The sequence below is a fragment of the Trichomycterus rosablanca genome, chromosome 5 (genome assembly GCF_030014385.1).
Source record: "Trichomycterus rosablanca isolate fTriRos1 chromosome 5, fTriRos1.hap1, whole genome shotgun sequence".
In the NCBI taxonomy this organism is placed as follows: domain Eukaryota; kingdom Metazoa; phylum Chordata; class Actinopteri; order Siluriformes; family Trichomycteridae; genus Trichomycterus; species Trichomycterus rosablanca.
Genome location: NC_085992.1, coordinates 12,954,074 through 12,977,788, shown reverse-complemented (window position 1 = coordinate 12,977,788; position 23,715 = coordinate 12,954,074). Strand labels below are relative to the sequence as shown.

The 23,715-nt window shown below is 39.9% G+C and overlaps 1 protein-coding gene and 1 long non-coding RNA gene across 3 annotated transcripts in view; one reads left to right on the top strand and one right to left on the bottom strand.

Annotated features, from left to right (window-relative positions):
* The window catches only part of LOC134314345 (uncharacterized), a 101,133-nt gene that overhangs the window by 20,489 nt on the left and 56,929 nt on the right, over nucleotides 1-23,715 (top strand). The window lies entirely within an intron of this gene.
* LOC134314344 (uncharacterized) lies at nucleotides 1,289-7,399 on the bottom strand. 2 transcript variants are annotated; one of them, XM_062994922.1, is made up of 8 exons: nucleotides 7,140-7,398; nucleotides 6,761-6,812; nucleotides 6,578-6,635; nucleotides 6,383-6,438; nucleotides 2,470-3,462; nucleotides 2,232-2,399; nucleotides 1,900-1,995; nucleotides 1,289-1,794 (listed from the first exon to the last, which is right to left on the bottom strand). In XM_062994922.1, exons 5-8 carry the CDS (start codon nucleotides 3,436-3,438, stop codon nucleotides 1,495-1,497), a joined length of 1,533 nt encoding a protein of 510 aa, XP_062850992.1. In that variant the 5' UTR covers nucleotides 3,439-3,462; nucleotides 6,383-6,438; nucleotides 6,578-6,635; nucleotides 6,761-6,812; nucleotides 7,140-7,398; the 3' UTR covers nucleotides 1,289-1,494. The 2 variants fall into 2 exon arrangements, 1 of the variants encoding a protein (XP_062850992.1); XR_010012372.1 differs by lacking the exon at nucleotides 2,470-3,462 and having other exon boundaries at nucleotides 7,140-7,399.

The window sequence follows — 23,715 nt, the reverse complement described above, 5'->3', positions numbered from 1 at the left end:
TCTACCATGTGGCCAAAATATATGGACACTCCTCCTCCTTATGTAATAAAAGAAATAATGGTAGTACCAAGCCACACCCCTCCCTCTAAAAACTTTATCAACCTTATATGAAACAGAAACTTGACATGCCACGTATATAGCCGTAATCGTGCTGACGTGGCAATAAATCCCAGCTATCATCATCATCACTCCTCCTCCTACAACAACAACGATACACTGTAAAACCAAATAAGTTCACAGAACTCAAAACTTTTGTCGTAACTGATTACCTAATAAATTTTAAGTTAATGTTTTATTTTTTTTAATTGAAGTAGAACTTAAAATTTATACTTTCACCTGAGTCACAGTTGTGTTTAATATTAATTAAAAATTTAGCATTTATTAACTTAAAGTTTATAGTTACTTTCAATACATAATGTTTATAGATTGTAATACTTTTAACTTGCAAAACACTATTCATTTAGATTTACTAGACCTACAATATAATAATTCGAAACTCAGTTAATGTGTTATTACATGACCACTTACAAATACAATTAACTCAAAACATTAATGGTACTAAAAGTAAAAAAAAAAAAAAAAACCATGGGCAGATCAAAATAGGAACTTATTTAAAATATATTGCTTTTTAAAACATTTTTAAACATCAGACCTTCACAGTATTCACAATATTCTGTGATAATATTCACAACATTCTTTCAACCTAACAAAACTTAGGTTATCAATTAATAGTGTGCATGAAATGCAGTAATTTAGAAATCATATCCCAATTTTATTTATTAGTTCTAACTTCAGTCCTTGTTTTATCCTAGTAAGGTCCATCCTGGCCGAGATCTAAACATGAATTATTAAATTATTTAATAAAAAATTTAATTTAATACAAAATTTAGTGTGATGGTGAGAATGGAACTAACAACCAGTATTTTTCCTTGTCAACAAAATATAACCAAACTGGCCCAAAATTACAATTGATAGAAATAAATCTTTCAGGAGGAAGTACTGTGAAACAGGCTCATACAGCAACAAGGCACTATACATGTCAATGCCAGGGTGTTGTAACGTCAGGTTTCTAAAACAAAACATTTGGTTTGGCTGCAAAGTGAACTATTACCATAAATAAAAATGATTAACAAAATGTTTGGTCACTGCCCATCTTTTTGTCTATGATCCTGATCTTGACTGCAAATACTGAATGGTTGAAAACAGTTTTTTGGTTTGGCTGCAAAACAAATCATTTGCAAACAGAGTAAATTGTTTAACAAACAAAATGTAAATAAAAAATCACTTTAGCTTGAACCTTTATAAATATTTTTCTGAACATTTTATGTTTTTGCCAGTACTCTGCTTTTACAAAAAAAACAAAGTGCATTTAAATAAAGTGCAATTATAAAAAGCACCCTGAGAAAACAATGTTGGCACATCGTGCAGTAACAAATATTTTGTATACAAAAATTGCAGACAGCACTGGCAGTAACAGTGAGCTGGAAACTTGTTTTACTCTTTAAAGAGCTCATTTTTTAGAGTAAGCAGGCATGGCTTCAGAGCCGTTTGATCATCAAGGCAAACCATAATCTTCTGGATAAAGGTAAACGTGTTTTCAAGCTTTTTTGGATACTCGATATTGAACACATAAATCAGGCCAAACAACAGTAAGAATGCATCAAGCATTTTTGGAATTTCACTCATAACAATGTTCCCTTCAACAACAACAGAGACATCGCCAGGTGTGAATATGTCTTCAGAAGCAGTGAGGAGAGCAAGAGGACACTCAGAGACATCTGGTTCTCCGTCTTGCTGCAAGATATAAGTGGTCTAATTAGAGCCACGTTAACAATAATAATTACCAGTATTTAAGTACATCTATAAACTAACTAGAAAGGTGTTATAAGTAATTCATACATTGCAGCTTTTAAAGAGGTCCGAGTCATCTTCTCGTAGGTAGATGGAAAGTGCACGGAGAGACAAGATGCGTCTCACATGGATGTCTTGTTCTTCCTAAATTGACAAAAAAAACGATAAAAGGAAAGAAGGGTTATACACGTGCACGCAAAGAACAGTGGAAGGAACTACACACACACACACACACACATATACAGTATATAAATATATAAACATAAAACAGGATTGGTACAAATGCACATAAATTAAAGTATGCCACAACAACACATACAGTCCTATGGCACACCCAACACTTAATTAAAAGACAGATAAACCACTAAAACAGAACATACCTGAATGTCATAGGCTCGAAGAATCTTCTGTAGCGACTCTGCTATCTTGCCGGTGCGTGATGCCTTCTGTCTGTACAATCCAATCAATGTCGGTGTATGGCGATCAAACTCTGCATAGAACGTGTTCCTCAGGTTCACGTTGGTAATACGGTGAAATTCAGCAAACACCTGCAAACACATAGATAACTACTTGTAGAACAAATGGCCATACACAACTCAATATAAAAAAAAATGTTACCTGTGACTCAGTCTGCAGTGCTGGCCATCTGATCAAAAGATCCTTTACCAGTAGATCTCCCTTGACAATCTCTTGGCGTCGTAAAGCAAAAGTTGTCTGCATGCATTTTTCTATGAACATCTGGTTTATTTCCATCTTTTCACTTTCTTCCATTACCTGTAATCTCATCTGTTCAAGGGACGTCTGATTCTCCCCTTTAGGAAAGTTAGGAAGAAAGTTGATTTCAGAACGTCTGGCTTTCTTGATGTTGGAATGAGGATGGGCACTGTCAGGGTTGTTTTTACTCCTCCTGCCTGTGTTGACAGCAACCTCTGCACAGCCAGATTTGGCCATTATTGTTCGATAATTCCCCATCTTGTGCGCCAAGCGGACTTTCCAGCCATACCAAGGAATGTGACTACCGTGCTCTGTGAGACAAGGATGGGCATTAACTAGGGCTTCTGCTGCCTTTGCCAGTTGACTTTCATTTGGGTATGGTTTGTAGCTATAGATTGTTTCAGCCATTTTATCCAGAACACAGTGAGTTTGAGATCGGGTTAACTTTAATCTTTTGCCATACTCTCTATACACCTGGTTTCCTTCTTCGAGCACATGCTCTACATCAAAAGAAAAAGCCGGGACAACAAAAGTGTTGGGCCAGTGCTTCTGACGATCGTTTAGGGGCACGTGTGGTAGTATCTCTGTGTCTGAGCTTGCCAATGACGAGTTATCATCACTTTCTGATCGGACCACTTTTAGCATTCCTTTCTCTGGTAATTCCTCAATATTTGTAAGAACAGTCAGCATCCCATCAAAGTCAGGGTCCTCATATTGCAGAGAAAAGTCAACACCATCCAGTCTGGGTTTAAACTTTTCTTGCATAATTCTCTTTAATTCATCTATAGATGCTGGGCGCTGTGTTAGTGTTAGCTTCCATGCACTATCTGTAGTCACATTCACACGCAGCAAAAACTTCTGGGGGGCAGTCATCTTGATTGTCGTTCCACGTGTCTTCTGTATAAACAAAAGTAGTGACCATTGAACACTTTTAGAAAACAAATGTACTGTCTTTTTTCTTATGAATGAAGAGTGAAATATGCCACCAAAAGACTGCAAGGCACTACAGGCTTCAAACTATTAGTTCACCAATATGTATCTTCTCAGTGTTAGGAGCAGTTGGCCTTCAATGGTGTAAGCAGAAAGTGGTAAAGTATCATTGAGCTCTGATATGGTTCGCACTATTAAATTCCCAGCCGAAAGTGCATATGATCGCAGGTGCTCGATGTAGTCGGATTTGTGATCTCGAGTGAGAAAAGTGACCCGGTTGTCCACTAGAAATATGTTTTCAATCTTGCAAAATTGTGACAAACCCCCCTCATAGCCAGCAGCTACAAACATTCCGACACTAAAGTCAGTACCATCAATATTGACTCTTGATGTTGAGTAAATGATGGAACTGTCTGTCTTTTCTTTAAAATATTCCTTCACTGTATCAGGAAGTGTTGAGACATTTACAGATGTGACATTAGAGGTTTGCTGGTGAGGTTTGAAAAAAGATGGAGAGCTGAGGTAAAAAGCCACCATGTGCTGGTGTCTGGTAGCTAATGTTTTTAGTACATTTTTGAAGTTTTGTGTGTCATGAACAACACGCTTGAAAAAGCGGTGTTTTCCCTCAAACCTCATTGTCCAATAGTGAACAAGGGGTCCAAAACAGCGAATGAGATGAGGGTAGTGCTCTATGTAGTGATGTTTAGGACGGAGTTTAAAATGTGGAAAAACTTCCTGCAGGATTTGTCTATGATCCTGTATCTTTGACTGCAAATACTGAATGGTTTCTTCTGTAAATGTCAGAGATAACATTAATTCCACTATGTCTTTTAAATCCATGAGAACAGACCATGCCCCATCACCCTCAGGAATTTTGTCACCAATAATCAAAGGTAGTAGTCTCAGCAAAGTTGCATTTTCGTGGCCATTGCCGCCTATAGTGTGCTTTGCCACAAATGTTTTTGGGATAGGTTGGGGCCTGTCAACCTTGTCTGTGTGCTTGTATGGAAAGGAATATATTCGTCTGTTTAAATCCTCAAGACTAAAATATTTGCAGCGGATCATCTCGCCTAAACACAGGGCCAGCTCTACAGGTACAATGCCCTCAAACAGATCATGGAGAACATCGGGTGGAAACCCTGTAACTGTGTGGAAATATTCTAGACACTGATTAAAAACACAGTCTTTTTTGACTCCACACTGTTGCTGGCACTGTCCCTCCGTCACTGCTTGCACACCATCATCATGACTCGATTTTGTCCTCAAAGTAAATTCCCCATCACTAACTTCATGTGTTTGCAACTGATCTTGAGTTGCAGTACAGAATCTACAAAAATTAGTGGCTCTAAAAGATTTAGCAAAACCTGCCAAAGAATGAGCTGCAAGATTGTCAGACACCACACACATTACACTGCCACGAACTGCTTTCCCAAGAGACTCTATGAATACTCCATCTTCTTCAAGGGTACGAATGTCTTTGAGTAAAGGACGAAGAACTCTCTCATACCCGAATCTGTCAAGGTCTGAAACTTTACATAGAGTTGCCAGTTGAATGACATGCAAGGCAGATCTGTGTTTACTTGGGAGATCAGCAAAAATCCAGTATGTTGTGCTTAGTTTGTGAATTTTTCGTGATGTGCCAAGAGGATTTGCTATTTCAATGTCATCGATGTACAAGAGTAGAGGTAAACATAGCTCCTCTGAAGAAAAAAAGTCATTATCTTTAAAATATGAGCCATCATGGTGGCTTGCATAATGACCAGTTTGGCTTGCCTTTGATTCACTCATTTTGTCTAGAACGTCAGTGTGTTTAAATATTTGTTGAATCATCTGAAGAACTGAAATATGTACTGTTGTGTGCCCTGATTCAATAACATACTGAACAGGACTAACAAAAGGAAATTTTTTCTCAATGAATGTTTTGCGTCTCTTGTGTGAGGAAAATACCTCTCCTTTAGCTGTTGTAGTGGCAAAAATGTTACTGTTGATTACAGAACCAACTATCTCATTTACTAATGTTTCAGAAGCTTCTACGCTATGGTTCTGAAACACATTCTCAATTGTTCTTTTGATGAGAGGTTGGGACAAAGTGAATAACTGAGTCAAATGCTCAACTATTTCTTGAGTTGCCATGTCTGAAACATGAAGTACCGTTTTCATCTTTAAAAATAAAGAAGCCAGATTAAGATGCAACTGTGCTTTCAAATCATCAAGATCCCACTGACTATTATCATCCTCTAGATCTTCAAACATCTCTGTATCCTCACAATGAGCAAGGCCTTTATCAGAATGCATAACAGAAGATGTTTCAATAGTGTCGTCATTTACTGCTGAGACAACATTTTCATCAAAGTCCGAACCACCAAGATGTTGCCTACTTTTGTGAGCATTAAATGATGAGTAAGCATTTGTGCGGTAGTTACAGTTTTTAAAAGGGCATTCCACCATTTCATGCATTCTTAAATGGCTTCGTAAATGACTGAAAAGTGTGGCCTCACTAAAAAGCTTCTTAAAGTCACACAAAGTGCATGTGAAATATACTTGTGCCTCTTCACGCACAAATTTATCTGCATCGTTGTGATACCGAGAAATATGAGTTTTCATTGCACTGAATGATGGAAATGTGCAAATACAATTGTCGTAAAGACATGGCAAAGGACTAACTCTGGAATAACTGCCATGATGCAGACGGTAGTGTGTGAATAATTTTGCTCTTGTGTTTAAAGTTAGAGAGCAAAGCCTGCACTTCCACTCCATTGAATAAATTTAATCCTGAAATTTAAAAAATGCAAATAGTATCTAAGAGTTCTTTAAATTAAATACAGCTAATAACCAATAATTGTGATGTCTAAGTGTTGATATTTAATATGCCAGAGTCAATATGTACCTCAGCAGTTGAAGTGAAGAAGTACACTAGGTTTGTCAGTCAGACCCCATATGGCCCTGCAAAAAAAGAAGTCCAAAACTAATTAAAAAATAAACTATAAATGTTTTACAGTCACATTCAATTTAGTACACAATTTGATCCCCTGACATACAAAGGTAAATTATACAACAATCCTACAATAAAGGCTCATCTAACCTAAGTTTTCACCAAAACAGACCGACCAGAGCAGCAACCTATGGTGCCAACAGCCAACCTTAAAAACAGATGCAGACAAAAAGACAGCATATATTTAATATGAATGCATTATGTCAGTCAGGAGTGTGTTTTATCAAGGCTTATATGTAGTAAATAATCAAAGAATATCAAACTTGAATTTACACAAGACTCGGGAGCTTCTTCAAATTCTAGGCCATGCACCTTCCACTTGAACCTACAACATATGAAAGAAATAATACAAGACTGTTATTATATTGTATTGGTCTGGATGCATTGCATATGACACAAACATTTTAAATCGGTACCTTACGTTTAATACTTAATAACATGTTGGTTCCACAAATGCATGGGCAATAGTACTAAACATACAATAAAAATATTATTTTTTTGGTTCTGGTAGCCTTTAAGTAATAGTAATTGCTAATAACGAACTTTTTAATAAAGATGAGCCAGCTAAACTGAAACAGAGTTAGCAAATACTTCGAAAACTACAACAAGCTGCATTATCGTTTTTGGTGATTAATGAAAATGTTTTACTTACCAGATTAGACCGCTTAACACGAGCAGGGATAAAATACTTATGAGAATAATCACAGTCGAACACTGACCAAGCTCGACTCTGTCCAACAACATGTGACCTAACCGTTAACTTTCACTTTAGGTAGCCCGCCAACTCCACTTTGAGCCACTACGGTCACTATTTTCAAAAAGTACGATCTCAAACAATAAATGCCTTTGTTCCTGACAAATACTTACAAAATGATGATATGACCAAAGCCTAATTTAATAACGTTTTGCCCGCATTTGCACTGCTCTCACCTCCACCGCATCGGGTAACCATCTTAATTTTTTCAATTTGTGCGTCAACCAAAAACAAAAAACAATGACGTCAGGACGTAAATGACGTCAAAACGTAATGAACGTCACAATTAACTCAAAATATTTGACACAACGGCATTGTTAATGTATAATTATTATACCCGTATAAACTATAAGCCAATTTATTGTCCTCAATACCCATATGTTTTTAGTTTGGCAGACTAAAAACGGGATTCTGAGTGTGATGCCTATAAATATTATGAGTTGGCACCTTTGTTGGGGTTTACAGTGTAGTAATAATGATAAAAATCTTTATTCGTATAGCAATAAATAATAATAATAATAATTATATAATAATTATTGATAATAAAGAACTGATCCAATCAAATGAAGTGAATACATGAATGAAAGAATACACTATAAATCCTCTCAGGAGTTTAAGCTAATCATGCTGGGAAAATGTCTCTGTGTTGGAGGAAACATGACTTAAACATGTTCTGTTTCCTGTATGTCCTGTACCCTGTAATACAGACCCTTTATTCCCACGAATAATCTAAATTTGAGATGTGATGGGATATTTAACTTAAATCCCAAACTATCTTTGTGAGACCCTGTACTCTGACAAATAACTTTTGAGTATTTGAGTTGTGATGGATATATCTTCGGGGGACCCTGTTTACTCACAGATAACATGGAAAACCATCTCCATGTGGAAGAAAGCTGACTCCATGTTGGAGGACAACTGCTAAGACGTGGTGTAGTTCAAGTTATGTAGTTCAAGTGTTTCTGACATGGTGGTGGTGTGTTAGTGTGTGTTGTGCTGGTATGAGTGGATAAGACACAGCAGCGCTGATGGAATTTTTAAACACCTCACTGTCCCTGCTGGACTGAGAATAGTCCACCAACCAAAAATATATTCAGCCGACAGCGCCCCATGGGCAGCGTCCTGTGACCACTGATGAAGGTCTAGAAGATGACCAACTCAAACAGCAGCAATAGATGAGCGATCGTCTCTGACTTTACATCTTCAAGGTGGACCAACTAGGTAGGAATGTCTAAAAGAGTGGACAGTGAGTGGACACGGTATTTAAAAACTCCAGCAGCGCTGCTTTGTCTGATCCACTCATACCAGCACAACACACACTAACACACCACCACAATGTCAGTGTCACTGCAGTGTTGAGAATGATCCAACACCTAAATAATACCTGCTCTGTAGTGGTCCTGGGTAAGTTCTGACCATTGAAGAACAGCATGAAAGGGGGCTAACAAAGTATACAGAGAAACAGATGGACTGCAGTCAGTAATTGTAGAACTACAAAGTGCTTCTATATGGTAAGTGGAGCTGATAAAATGGACAGTGAGTTTTGAAAGGAGGTGGTTTTAACGTTATGGCTGATTGGTGTACATATCCAACTTTGTGGCACCAGGTTAGGCCTTTACATTCAACATTGATGCTGGATTTTCACAAATGACCAGTGTTTAGGAACACAGTCCAAAATCTTGTGGAAAGTACTTCCAGAAGAGTGGAAGCTGTTATGGCCACAAGAGGGTGGGTGACTTTATATTTTCGGAAACTTCACACTGGAACCATTACATTCTTTCTCTACAGTACCCAAAATCCACCAAGGAAATCAAAAAATCCCTTAGCTTGGACAAGCCTGCTAAATACATTACACCTCTCCCCTAGGTTCTTTACCTCCTCCTGCTCTCAGACTGAGGTGATGAAACCTTCCAGCTGTTTTCTTCATGTCATCTGGTTTCAAGCTTTCATTTTTCTCATGCTCAGCCATATGGAGCTGTTTAATAAGGAGCATGAGTCACCTGACGCCATTGGCTTACAAAGAAAAGAATAAAATGCTGAAGTTTCTTTTTCACCCACGCAACTGGCTCATACAATCGGATTTCCCTTTTGACCGTGTTGCCGATTTGAGCAATCTGTTTTTCTACGTGCTTGTTTCTGCAGCTGTGCCTTCATGTTTAATGCAACATAGCTGGAAGGTCTCAAACCTTATCTCATTCTTCACTTCACCATCGATCCTCCTTTTCATCTGGTAAATTTTTCTTTATAGAAGTCATTACTTTTCATTTTGCTTCCTAGTTTCATATTGGAACTAGGAGGCTATTTCGTTTTAACAATTTAAGTCAACAATAAAGCCCATGTTTTCTGTAAAGAAATGCCCACGCTTAAACCTCAAGTGCAACCAATTCAATAACCAAGACTACCAGAATATACATATCCATCATAACTATAAACTACTTAGCTTAGCCTTAGCTGTAAGTGGGTTTACTGTGTTCTGTTGTGGGAGGTTTTTCCAGAACACTCGAGGCTGATACTGTCACAAGTCAGATATCTTAGTACTTTTGCCCATATAGTGTACATAGCTGTTGGTCTTTAATTTGTTCCTCTGTGGAAAGTCTTTAAGGAGAAGTCAAGGCTGGTATTGCCACAAAGCAAAAACCAACATAATACTAATGTCTATGTTTTTTGGAATGGGATATCAAACAAGCTTTGGATCCAACAATGTTATGTAAACTTTTGGTCTTTACTGTAGGTGGCTTTAATGTGTTCCTCTGTGGACTGTCTTCTCAGAGGACTGGAGACTGTTACTGACACATGTCAGGTGTCTCTGTACCTTTGCCAATATAAATTACATAGCTCTTACAAGTTTATGTAAACTTTTGGTCTTTACTGTAGGTGGAGTGGAGAACTGGAGGCTGATATTACCACAAAGCAAAGACCAACTTCAGACTAATGTTTATACCTTTGAATAAGATATCCAACAAGCTTTTGGCCAAATTAGTGTACATAGCCCTTACAAATTTACATAAACTTTTGGTCTTTACTGTATGTGGATTTAAAGTGTTCCTCTGTGGAAAGTCTTCCCAGAAGACTGGAGGCTGATACTACCATGAAGCAAAAAAACAACTCCATATTAAAGTCTATGCTTTTGCAATGGGATATCCAACAAGCCAAATTAGTCTACATGCTTATGTAAACTTTTGGTCTTTACTGTAGGTGGCTTTTATATGTTCTGTTGTGGAAAGTCTCCCCAGAACAGTGGAGGCTGATTCTGTCACAAGTCAGGTGTCTTTGTACTTTTGCCCATATAGTGTACCTAGCCCTTACAAGCTTATGTAAACTTTTGGTCTTTACTGTAGGTGGCTTTAAATTGTTCTGTTGTGGAAAGTCTTACCAGAGAAGTGGAGGCTGATACTGCTACGAATCAAAGACCAACTTCTTATTAAAGTCTATGCTTTTGGAACAGGCTATCCAGCAAGCTTTTGGCCAAATGAGTGTACCTAGCCCTTACAAATTTACATAAACGTTTGGTCTTTACTGTAGGTGGCTTTAATTTTTCCTTTGTGGAAAGTTTTCACAGAATACTGGAGGCTGATACTGTCACAAGTCAGGTGTCTCTGTACCTTTGCCTATACAGTGTACATAGCTCTTACAAGTTTTCACAAACTTTTGGTCTTCACTGTAGGTGGCTTTAATTTGTTTTGTTGTGGAAAGTCTTCCCAAAAAACTGTAGGCTGGTATTGCCACAAAGCAAAGACCAACTGCTAATGTCCAATACTAATGTCTGTGTTTTTTGGAATAGGATGTCCAACAAGCTTTTGGCCAAATCGGTGTACATAGCCCTTACAAGCTTATGTAAACTTTTGGTCTTTACTGTAGGTGGCTTTAATTTGTTCTGTTGTGGAAAGTCTTCAAAGAAGAGTGGAGGCTGATACTGTCACAAGTCAGGTGTCTTTGTACTTTTGCCCATTTAGTGTACATAGCCCTTACAAGCTTCTGTTATTTACAGTAGGTGGCTTTAATTTGTTTTGTTGTGGAAAGTCTTCCCAGAAGACTGGAGGCTGATACTTCCATGAAGCAAAAAACAACTGCATATTAAAGTCTATGTTTTTGCAATAGAATATCCAACAAGCTTTTGGCCAAATTAGTCTACATAACTCTTACAAGATTATGTAAACTTTTGGTCTTTACAGTAGGTGGCTTTAATTTGTTCTGTTGTGGAAAGTTTTCCCAGAAGACTGGAGGCTGATATTGCTACGAAGCAAAGACCAACTTCATACTAATGTTTAGACCTTTGAATGGGATGTCCAACAAGTTTTTGGCCAAATTAGTGTACATAGCTCTTACAAACTTATGTAAACTTTTGGTCTATACTGTAGGTGGATTTAATGCGTTCCTCTGTGGAAACTCTTCCCAGAACAGTGGAGGCTTATACTGCTATGAAGCAAGGACCAACTTCATATTTATAACTATGCTTTTGGAATAAGATATCCTGTAGGAGGCTTTAATTTTTTCTGTTGTGGAAAGTCTTCCCAGCAGACTGGAGGCTGATATTGCTATGAAGCAAAACAACTCCATTCTAAAGTCTGTTTTTGCAGTTGGATGTCCATCAAGTTTTTGGCCAGATTAGTGTATGTAACCCTTACAAGCTTATGTAAACTTTTGGTCTTTACTGTAGGTGGCTTTAATTTGTTCCTCTGTGGAAAGTCTTCCCAGAAGAGTGGAGGCTGATGTTGCCACAAAGCGAAGACACACTCCATACTAATGTTTAGACCTGTGAATGGGATATCCAACAAGCTTTTGGCCAAATTAGTCTACAGAACCCTTATAAGTTTACATAAACTCTTGACCTGAACTGTATGTGGCTTCACTATGTTTTGTCTATCATGACTAGGGCCCTGCTAAAGTCATGGGGAAAAAAGTGCCACATTTCACGGCAGTCATTAAATAACATTTGAATGATAGAATAGATGGAAATGAAAGCTACAATGTACAGCACAGCCTACCTTAACGGTTGGATGTAAAGCTAATAAAGCAACGAAAATACTCATCCGTGTTTTGACACGCCCCCCTCTGTGTCCACAGAATTGGTTGGGAGTTTTCCAAACTCAGTTACCGGAGTCGTGTTTTTAGCTGCTTTACACTTCGTCATCTTGGACATTTTGACTAAGTAATTGCTAACTGAATTGCCGTGCAAATTAACCGGTAAACGTAAGGCACAGCAAATTGCATATTACACAGGAAACGGCTCATTTCACTGTCCGTGACACGATTTTCACGGCCGAGAATTAGGTACGGCCTTAATTATGATGAGATAGGATATCTAGGTATCTTTTTGACCGTGCCATGCGTTTTTACCCTGTGACTTGAGTAATCAGGTCTTTGAACAGACTCCATTACACATTCTGGCAGACACTGCTCAGCACAGCTGCTGTAAGGTGGAGTGTGTTGTGCAGATGGGGACTCGAATGTCTTTATCGGTTTAACTTTCAATATCTCCACCCTCTCCCACGAGCCCCTTCTCTTTTTCCTCGTCCAAACAGAGTGAGTCATCCTCACATCTGGAGGGGGAGACAGCCTGAGCCTAAGGTTTTTACCTAACAAGCGATAAGCTAAGACGGTGGCAGAGCTGGAAATAATAATAAAATAATATAAAAAAAAATACCTTTTAAATAATACGGACAGGGACATGGGATATCTCATGGACCACTTCATTCATTTATTCATTCACATGTTTACTCGGTCAGTCATGATCTTACTCACCCCCACCCCCATATTTTACTTGTACTACCCTCAAGCTGGCCATGGAGAACTAAGGCTATCACATGCTCCCTTTGTAAAGTGTGCAGTTGGTGGCCATGTCCTTTTATCTGCCAGTCTCATACAGTGCTTTTCCACCAAAAGAACTCTGGTTCTTGAACCGGTTCTGTTCAGGTTTCTTCGAACCTTGGTCTTTTGTAGAGAACCGACCCGCGTTTCCACCAGTTTTTGGGAACCAAGCCTGCGTCATCAATGGTGGGCATTACACAACAAAAGTAAAGAGTAGTAACATGATGGCAGAGCGTGTAGATTATGAGTGAGCATTTGTGCTGCTGTTACAGATGTTCGTTTTTATACAAAAAGCATTGCTCTATTGGTGATAAGGAGATGTAGACGTGTTTGTTGCAGTTGTTGTTTTCTTTAGTTCATTGACGTGAGACGAGTTTTGTGCTTCGCTCTCACCGTGACTCTTGGCGTAAATAGCCAATTGCTTAGTGCTTAGCGCTCGGCTTGAGCGATAAAACATCAGTAAAGTTCCACGACACGAACATCCATTTGTGTGAAACAGCCATCAAATCCACTCTAAAAGCTTCACATGTATCTGTGTTTAGCCGTATTAACTTCACGTGTGGTGGTTATACGTGTGAATCCACAAAAAGCTTCACCTAAATAAAACGTAACGTGGCTTAATGTACTAAAAGTTTGACACAGAAACACTCAATTTCTCTGTTATTACTGGTTATAAGTGCTCTGTACTGCCCAAATACCGTTCGGTCATTGTTTTAGTACAACAAGCCACGTTACGCTTTATTTTTCACGTTAAGCGGTTTTTGTACTGTCCGGGCCATTTTTACCACGTCATATCACACAGTTCATCGCTTTGAAAATATCAGCAAATATCAGCGGCAAACTGGCTGAAAATTGAATCGGGTGCACTTTAAAATATAAAAGTGCAGTGCAAACGTGGTTTTGCAGCTTTTCAAACCTCTACACTGTGACACGCCCACAGATGATGTCACGGTTCACCCTGAAAAACCAAGTATTTCATGGTGTCAGATTAGAACGCAAGTTTGCTGTCTGAAACTTCTTTTTTCTGTGGAAACACGTGGAACCGGTTCAAATCAAGTTCGGGAACCAGAACGGAACCGGAACCGCGTCGGTGGAAAAGGGGTAATAGAGAGACACGCTATGAACCTTGCGAATACCCCACAACCAATGAATTTGTGAATGAAACACAAACAATGGCAGAATTATGGCTTTTATTATTAAGATACCACCTTTCCAACAAGCTAGTTCCTTAAATTATGCAAGCAAATGATCAAAGTGGTCAATGACATGCACTGGCTAATGTTGTGTTGAAGTGGAAATGCATTCTCTATATTAATGAGTTATAATTTACCCATCCTGCATCTAGGGTTTGGAGAATGCAAGAAGAAACACAGTACAAGCATACTGCCAAGTCGGCAAAATAGAAGTAAAGTCATGTGGTCCTTTACCAAAATCTAATGAATGCCCTTACAGACAACTGGGAACCAGTTCCATGATTTCTTGGGTTCATATTGAGTTTAATCTTTTGTGATCAAGCACAAGAGTCATCAAAACAACATCTGTCACTCTGGATTAAATCTTTACAATATTACTTTTGATGTCTTTTGAATGTTATTTAAGCACCATTGTGTTCACAGGGTCACTTATTCAAATACTTAGTGAAATCATGCAGGGGGCTGTACCTCACTCAATTACCCAAATACCCCTTCAGTTACTCACTTCCATCCCATGCTGAGAGAAACTCAGTGAACTACAGGCCATTAAAAAGCTCTTGCTCAGTCTCCCCCCCTTCCCCAACCTCAGTCCATTCAGCTCCATTCCTAAGAGAAGGAATACCCCGAAGTGCACTAGGAAGCTGGAGTCATTACTCTGGTTGCTACACTATTTGATTAAACAAACTGACACTCCTGGCTGTCTCGGCTCCAGATTAGGTTAACGGCGGCTTAATGTGCCAGAAAGGGAAAAAAATAGCAGGAGCCTCCATCTGTTGTGGTCAGAGATTGTGTGAGTCCTCAGGAATATATCAGAAACGTATTAGGAATAAGAACATCCAGCATCCAATCTGCAACCACTCTGCTGGTAGTTGACTGCTTGACTGCTTGTATCATAATTTCTGTGTATTAGACGGCCCATTAGGCATTGCTTGACTTCTGGCCTCATTTGCTAGCATAAAAATGGGTAACATATCACAGGATGGGAAAATGTCCCCAGCTTCAGGCTGGCACCAAGCTAAGTCGTATTGTCATGAAATTGCAAGTCAAATCCCAGTGTAAACTCTTAATAGCGTAATTGGTTTGGGTAGGAGGGAAGGACATGTTTTTTCTATGTTTCTATTTATTTATTTATTTATTAGGATTTTAATGTCATGTTTGGTTACATTCATGACAAGATCCATCAGTTCAAGTCTTACACAGTCATGGACAATATTGTATCTCCAGTTCACCTCACTTGCATGTCTTTGGACTGTGGGAGGAAACCAGAGCACCTGGAGGAAACCCACACAGACACGTGAGAACATGCAAACTCCACACAGAAAGGACCCGGACCGCCCCACCTGGCAATCGATCCTAGGACCTTCTTGCTGTGAGGCGACAGTGCTACCCACCGAGCCGCCGTTTCACCCCTTCTATGTTTCTAGTTAATCAAAGAGACACTAGCCAATCACAGCTGTATTGAGTAAACATACAGTATATCATGGCTAGGGTACCCACCTGCCCGGGTTTTCCAGGTTTTCAATGGGTTGCAGTTTCTGTTACATCCAGTTGTTGCTTTCCATGTTTTTCTTTTTCATCAGGCAATCAGCTGCCCAGCGGTTCTTGTGGAGTGATGAGTTAACCGATAGCTAATTGCGCTGTATCTATTATTGGCGAGATGGAAGATGAAGATGAGACCGTGTCTCTTGAATCTGGCAGGCCAGTCAAAAAGAAATAAAATGTTCATCTTACTTAAGTAATAACAGGATGAAAAAGAATCGTAAATCGGAATCATGTTTAAATTACCATGTTTGATTATTGTTTCCATTAATGACAGTGTCCCATTTTTGTAAGACATAGGTGTCAACCTTAATCATGATATTATTATATTATATTACACCGATCAGCCATAACATTAAAACCACCTCCTTGTTTCTACACTCACTGTCCATTTTATGAGCTCCACTTACCATATAGAAGCACTTTGTAGTTCTACAATTACTGACTGTAGTCCATCTGTTTCGCTGAATGCCTTGTTAGCCCCCTTTCATGCTGTTCTTCAATGGTCAGGACTCTCCCAGGACCACTACAGAGTAGGTATTATTTGGGTGGTGGATCATTCTCAGCACTGCAGTGACACTGACATGGTGGTGGTGTGTTAGTGTGTGTTGTGCTGGTATAAGTTGATCAGACACAGCAGTGCTGATGGAGTTTTTAAACACCTCACTGTCACTGCTGGACTGAGAATAGTCCACCAACCAAAAATATATCCAGCCAGCAGCGCCCGTGGGTAGCGTCCTGTGACCACTGATGAAGGTCTAGAAGATGACCAACTCAAACAGCAGCAATAGATGAGCGACCGTCTCTGACTTTATATCTACAAGGTGGACCAACTAGGTAGGAGTGTCTAATAGAGTGGACAGTGAGTGGACACAGTGTTTAAAAACTCCAGCAGCGCTGCTGTGTCTGATCTACTCATACCAGCACAACACACACTAACACACCACCACCATGTCAGTGTGACTGCAGTGCTGAGAATGATCCACCACCTAAATAATATCTACTCTGTGGTGGTCCTGTGGTGGTCCTGACCATTAAAGAACAGAGTGATAGCAGGCTAAAAAAGTATGTAGAGATCAGATGGACTACAGTCAGTAATTGTAGAACTACAAAGGTATTCTATATGTTAACTGCAACCACTATGTGTCTACTATGTGGCTACAATCGTAGTCAGTGCAAATATTGCGTAAAATTTCAGTCAAATTCAATGAGAATAGAAAATGTTCATCTCATGCTAGTCAGGTGTGTGATTGAAAGAAGCCAGCCTGGTGGAGCAGGTAGATGGCGCTCTCTACCTCTTTGTACCCGTTTGCCTGTACGTACAGTGTATCACAGAAGTGAGTACACCGCTCACATTTCTGCAGATATTTAAGTATATCTTTTCATGGGACAACACTGACAAAATGACACTTTGACACAATGAAAAGTAGTCTGTGTGCAGCTTATATAACAGTGTAAATTTATTCTTCCCTCAAAATAACTCAATATACAGCCATTAATGTCTAAACCACCAGCAACAAAAGTGAGTACACCCCTTAGTGAAAGTTCCTGAAGTGTCAGTATTTTGTGTGGCCACCATTATTTCCCAGAACTGCCTTAACTCTCCTGGGCATGGAGTTTACCAGAGCTTCACAGAATGCCACTGGAATGCTTTTCCACTCCTCCATGACGACATCACGGAGCTGGCGGATATTCGAGACTTTGCGCTCCTCCACCTTCCGCTTGAGGATGCCCCAAAGATGTTCTATTGGGTTTAGGTCTGGAGACATGCTTGGCCAGTCCATCACCTTTACCCTCAGCCTCTTCAATAAAGCAGTGGTCGTCTTAGAGGTGTGTTTGGGGTCATTATCATGCTGGAACACTGCCCTGCGACCCAGTTTCCGGAGGGAGGGGATCATGCTCTGCTTCAGTATTTCACAGTACATATTGGAGTTCATGTGTCCCTCAATGAAATGTAACTCCCCAACACCTGCTGCACTCATGCAGACCCAGACCATGGCATTCCCACCACCATGCTTGACTGTAGGCATGACACACATCTTTGTACTCCTCACCTGATTGCCGCCACACATGCTTGAGACCATCTGAACCAAACAAATTAATCTTGGTCTCATCAGACCATAGGACATGGTTCCAGTAATCCATGTCCTTTGTTGACATGTCTTCAGCAAACTGTTTGCGGGCTTTCTTGTGTAGAGACTTCAAAAGAGGCTTCCTTCTGGGGTGACAGCCATGCAGACCAATTTGATGTAGTGTGCGGCGTATGGTCTGAGCACTGACAGGCTGACTCCCCACCTTTTCAATCTCTGCAGCAATGCTGACAGCACTCCTGCGCCTATCTTTCAAAGACAGCAGTTGGATGTGACGCTGAACACGTGCGCTCAGCTTCTTTGGACGACCAACGCGAGGTCTGTTCTGAGTGGACCCTGCTCTTTTAAAACGCTGGATGATCTTGGCCACTGTGCTGCAGCTCAGTTTCAGGGTGTTGGCAATCTTCTTGTAGCCTTGGCCATCTTCATGTAGCGCAACAATTCGTCTTTTAAGATCCTCAGAGAGTTCTTTGCCATGAGGTGCCATGTTGGAACTTTCAGTGACCAGTATGAGAGAGTGTGAGAGCTGTACTACTAAATTGAACACACCTGCTCCCTATGCACACCTGAGACCTAGTAACACTAACAAATCACATGACATTTTGGAGGGAAAATGACAAGCAGTGCTCAATTTGGACATTTAGGGGTGTAGTCTCTTAGGGGTGTACTCACTTTTGTTGCCGGTGGTTTAGACATTAATGGCTGTATATTGAGTTATTTTGAGGGAAGAATAAATTTACACTGTTATATAAGCTGCACACAGACTACTTTTCATTGTGTCAAAGTGTCATTTTGTCAGTGTTGTCCCATGAAAAGATATACTTAAATATCTGCAGAAATGTGAGGGGTGTACTCACTTTTGTGATACACTGTATATGTGTGTGTGTGAGGGTGTGTGTGTGTGTGTGTGTGTGTGTGTGTGTGTGTGTGTGTGTGTGTGTGTGTGTGTGTGTGTGTGTGTGTGTGTGGTGTCGTCTGCCCTCCACTAGTCCATGCCATCATGTCAGACCTAAATGTATGTTACAGAGGGCAAGTGCAGACGACCAAGTCCCCCATGACAGCTCTCTTATAGACGCACACACAGACACACAATTCATTATGTCTCCATTTGTCTTAGTGTGTGTGTATGTGTGTGTGTGTGTTGTGGGGAGTGGGTACTGGTGAGGAGGGGGCTCGCAATACCCCAGTAACATGCCTGATTGGAAAGCGTGTCGCCCCCAGCAACCAATCCACCGTCAGCACCGCACAGGCTGTTACCGTGGCAACCGGGGGCTAGGGAGGGTTGATGGGATGATTTGGGTTCTGTCTATGTGTGTGTGTGTGTGTGTGTGTTGTGGGGGAGGGGAAATTTAAATCCAAGCATTGGATGGTATTTTAAAAAGGGAAAAGTGTATGTATGTTACGCTTCTGTCAAATCATTTAGGCCCGGTCCAGACAGTACCAGTACGTAGATTGAAGACTCGTGAGGAACTATGCTAGCCCACCAAAGCCGAGAATTTAAGCTCATGAGTTTAGGACTCAGTGGTAATGCTATCTTGGTTGGTGCATGACATATATGATTCCCCATGGCTGAGGGAGGAAAGGTCATAGGGTTTATTCTCATTGCTGCTGCAACAGTGATTCCTGCTGTCTGGATCAAGTCTGGAACAAGTGGTGGAGGAACACACAAGGCATATCATGACTTTCAAGATGAGATCAGTCACCTGTCATCTACTTATCTTGTTTTTCTCTTCTTTTGCTCCTTTTTATCTTGTATTTTTAGATTCCATTAGAGTCTGATCTCTTAAAGCAGTATAGCCCATTCCAGTGTTCAACAGGTGAAGATAGTTCAGCAGGTGGGAAATACTCAGTCTGGCCTATTTCTGGCTCTTGTTATTAAACTCACCATTAATTTGATGATTTTGTATGGCAGGGGTGTCAAACTCATTTTCACCAAGGGCCACATCTGCTTTATGGTGGCCCTCAAAAGGCAAATAGTAACGTATCCTGCGGTGATTGCAGTCTGCCTTTTAAGTCTTGGACAATTTGTTGTTTTTCTTGAATGCTAAATTCTGTGTTTGGTGTCAAAATGGCAAATTTATACTGTATATTTATAATGTATGTCTACATTTATATTGTCTACATTTAGCAGATGCTGTTATCCAGAGCAACTTACAGATGTGCTTCCATAGTAAACATTACCTTACTTTAGTTAAAGTAGACAACTGTCCAATAACACAAATCAGAGACGTACCGTTTTTTCTTCTTGAAGCACAAACTTGTATTCACAAGTTGTATTCTGCTTTCAATTTTGTCTTCTTGGACATTTTGGGATTATTTGTAGATATTTCTCAACATCACTTGTTGGAAAACCGCCTCAGTTAAACGCTGATGTAGAAACACTGCCATCTAGTGGCAGGATGCGGTCACTTTGCAGGTCACAAAATCGGTGTGCATTGTGAGAGATTCAGTTTATGTACGAATTTACAGTGTATTTTAAGACAATCATACATCTTTTAAGCTCTTGCCGACCACATAAAATGACGTGGCCTTGAGTTTAACATGTGGTGTAGGGGATAAAACAGCTTCCAAGTTCTGGTTTCAAATATCATGATTAATTGAATGTGTCATGTTCCAATATTCTATTCCAAGTTTCACAACATGATAGAATGTGATGCTGTGATTGGCAGATTCACTGGACTGGCTTTAAAAGACAAGAAATGGCAACCCATAAAACACTTCAGTTATTTATTTAACACAATTCTTTAAAACATTTCTTTTAATTACAGTGGTACCTTGTAACTCAACGTGCCCTGAACTCAAAATCTTTGAAACTCAACGCCCTTCGTTGAGAAATTTGTACCCTTAAACTCAACGTTTCCCCTAAACTCAACGTGTTCAGTTTTTTTTTTTTTTTATGTATTTATTTAATTTTAAGTTAACAATGAACAATCGATTTGTTCAGCGCTCGACTTGAGCGGTGCGGTAATACGTCATCAAAGTGAGCATACGAGATGAAATTGCATTTGTGTGGAATAAGATTTACTCTGAAAGCTCCACATGTATCTGTGTTTAGCTGGATTTTCCTCACTGTTTCACTTTTAAACTTGTGTTACAGCTCGGGGTTCTGAGAAATTGTAAGAATCAGCTTTTTATTTTAGTGTTTTTATATAATATTTGTGTTATTTTCAGTGTATAAGTGTCAAAAACAACCCCATTATTTTACATTAGCCTAAAATATATGCAAGTCCACAGGGCGGTGGAACTCATTAACAGGTTTCCCATACATCCTAATGGCAAAAAAATACCTTGAAACTCAACTCCTTTTATACTCAACGCCAGTCCCAGAACCAACTGACATTGAGTTTCAAGGTACCACTTTATTTATGTATCTATTCATTCATTCATTTTTAGTAAATGTGTCATCCTAGTCAGGATTAAGGTGGGTCCAGTGCAAAATACATCTTGGACCTCATATTCACATACATATACTTACACCTTGGGATAATTTAAAGCAGCCACTCCACCTGCTGCATGTTCTTGGAAGGAAGGGACAAATCTGTGTACCTATAGGAACCCATACAGATGCAGGTTCAATGTGCAAAACTCCCCACACCTGGGTTTCCAGGACCCAGGTTTTGTGCAGCAGCTACACTTTGCCATAAATAAAATTGATTTTATGTTAATTACAGTGTAAAAAACGAGTCCTTCTTGTCCTCAGATTTACACACACACACACACACACAGAGGCAGAGAGAAAAAAAGGCAGAGTCACTCTCTCGTTCCTCCATTTTGCCCCATCAGGTTTGCATGTGTGCCCCGATCAGGTAACCATGGTGACAGGCTCATCTTCCTCGTTTCTGTATCTGTGGTGACAGTGTGGAAGGGGTTTATTCGATATGCCCGCATCCCTGCTCTCTGCTTTTTATGGGAAATGGAGGAAAGGGCAGTGAGTTCAAACACACACAAACACACACACACACACGTTATGATGTGGTTGGCTATGAGCTGCAATATTCATTGCAATATTTCAGTGCACTCATCCGTGCACTCACTTTCACTGGCCAGTCCACCTGTAAAACCCACCTGGATATAAAAAGAACATGCCACATTTTTTGACAAACTGAAAACCTGACTTTGATCCTCACCTATGGTCACTCAATTTCTGTGGGGCATATTTGGTGTTTGCTTTATGTTTATTCTGGTTTCCTCCAGGTGTTTTGGCTTCTAACCGCCATATACATACAAGTAGGTGGATTGAAATTGAATGTGTGAGTTTATGATGCCCTTAATTGGACTGGCATCCTGCCCAGAAAGTGTTCTTATTCTACATCTAGTAGGTGGATTGGCAAATATATATTGGTCCTAGGTGTGGGTGAGTATACATAATATGCCTCAGACTTGACCAAGGTGTGTTTCTGGTAGGCTCTGGATCCACTATGACCCTGATTAGGATGAAGCACCCACCTGAGTGCCCACTAAATGACATTGTTTCTGTATGTTCCTCAAACTGCTCAGCTGTTCTCATGGTGTTTTGGCTTCTAACTGTCAGATATATGCCAGTAGGTGGATTGAAATTGAGTTAGTAACTGAATGTGTAGGTTTGTGATGCCCTGATATGGCTTGGCATCCTGTCCAGAAAGTGTTCCAACCTTGCATCCAGTAGGTGGATTGGCAATTATAAATTGGTTCTAGGTGTGGGTGAGTATACATACTATGCAACAGACTTGACCAAGGTGTGTTTTTGGGTATGACTATCACTATTTACATTTTTACATTTACATTTTCAGCATTTAGCAGACGCTTTTATCCAAAGCGACTTACACAATGAGCAATTGAGGGTTAAGGGCCTTGCTCAGGGACCCAACAGTGGCAACTTGGTGGTGGCGGGGCTTGAACCGGCAACCTTCTGTTTACTAGTGCAGCACCTTAACCACTGAGCTATCACTGGCCCACTATGACCCTAATTAGGATGAAGCACCCACCTGAGTGCCCACTAAATGACAATTTTTTGGTGTTTCTGTAAGTTCCTCGAACTGTTCAGCTGTATCCTGAGTACCCACTTGTGTGCCCACTAAATGACTATTTGTCTGTGTTTCTGCATGTCCATTAAACTGCTCAGCTGTCTAAGCAAATCAGATCTACACACGTTTTTTGACTGACCCCTTTTCTGTGTATATTTTCCACCTCTCATGGATCATGATTCCCAAACGACGTGAAAATTCCCAAATCCCAAAGTTCCGCTCTTGTCTCCTTTAACTGAAGGAGCGTCTGATGCCAGTACAGCTGCTACAAGTGTAATTAAACATTCATCAAGCAGGGAATCAAGGGAATCTAGGTCACATGTACACGACGAGACTGACAAGCTGCTTCAGCGACTTTCACTTCTAGTTTTTCTCTCTTCCCCGTCTCGCTCCGTCTCTGTCTCACACATACAGTACGTCTTCATTATTCATTCACAAGTCATCCAAATTACTCATGAGCAGACAAATTAAAGAGAACGTTAGTGTCACGGCGGTCTTGAGATTTCAATCATTTCTACAACTGGTCGGACTGAATGAATAATGGTAAAATTTATGTAAAATGTGAATTTTAATGCTTTAAAAATCTGGAACAGTGGCCAAGGTCAGACTGAAAACCTAAGCTGTCAGCTCTCGCTGAGAGAAGATTTGTCAGAATGGTTGAATATATATTGAAAAAATAAGTAAGCCAAAAATTAGAAAATGCTGGATCACAGACGTCACTGTCCACAGTCAAGCAGGCTTAAACTAAGACGGTATACCATAAAGAAGCACTTTGTAGTTCTACAATTACCGACTGTAGTCCATCTGTTTCTCTGCATTCTCAGCACTGCAGTGACACTGA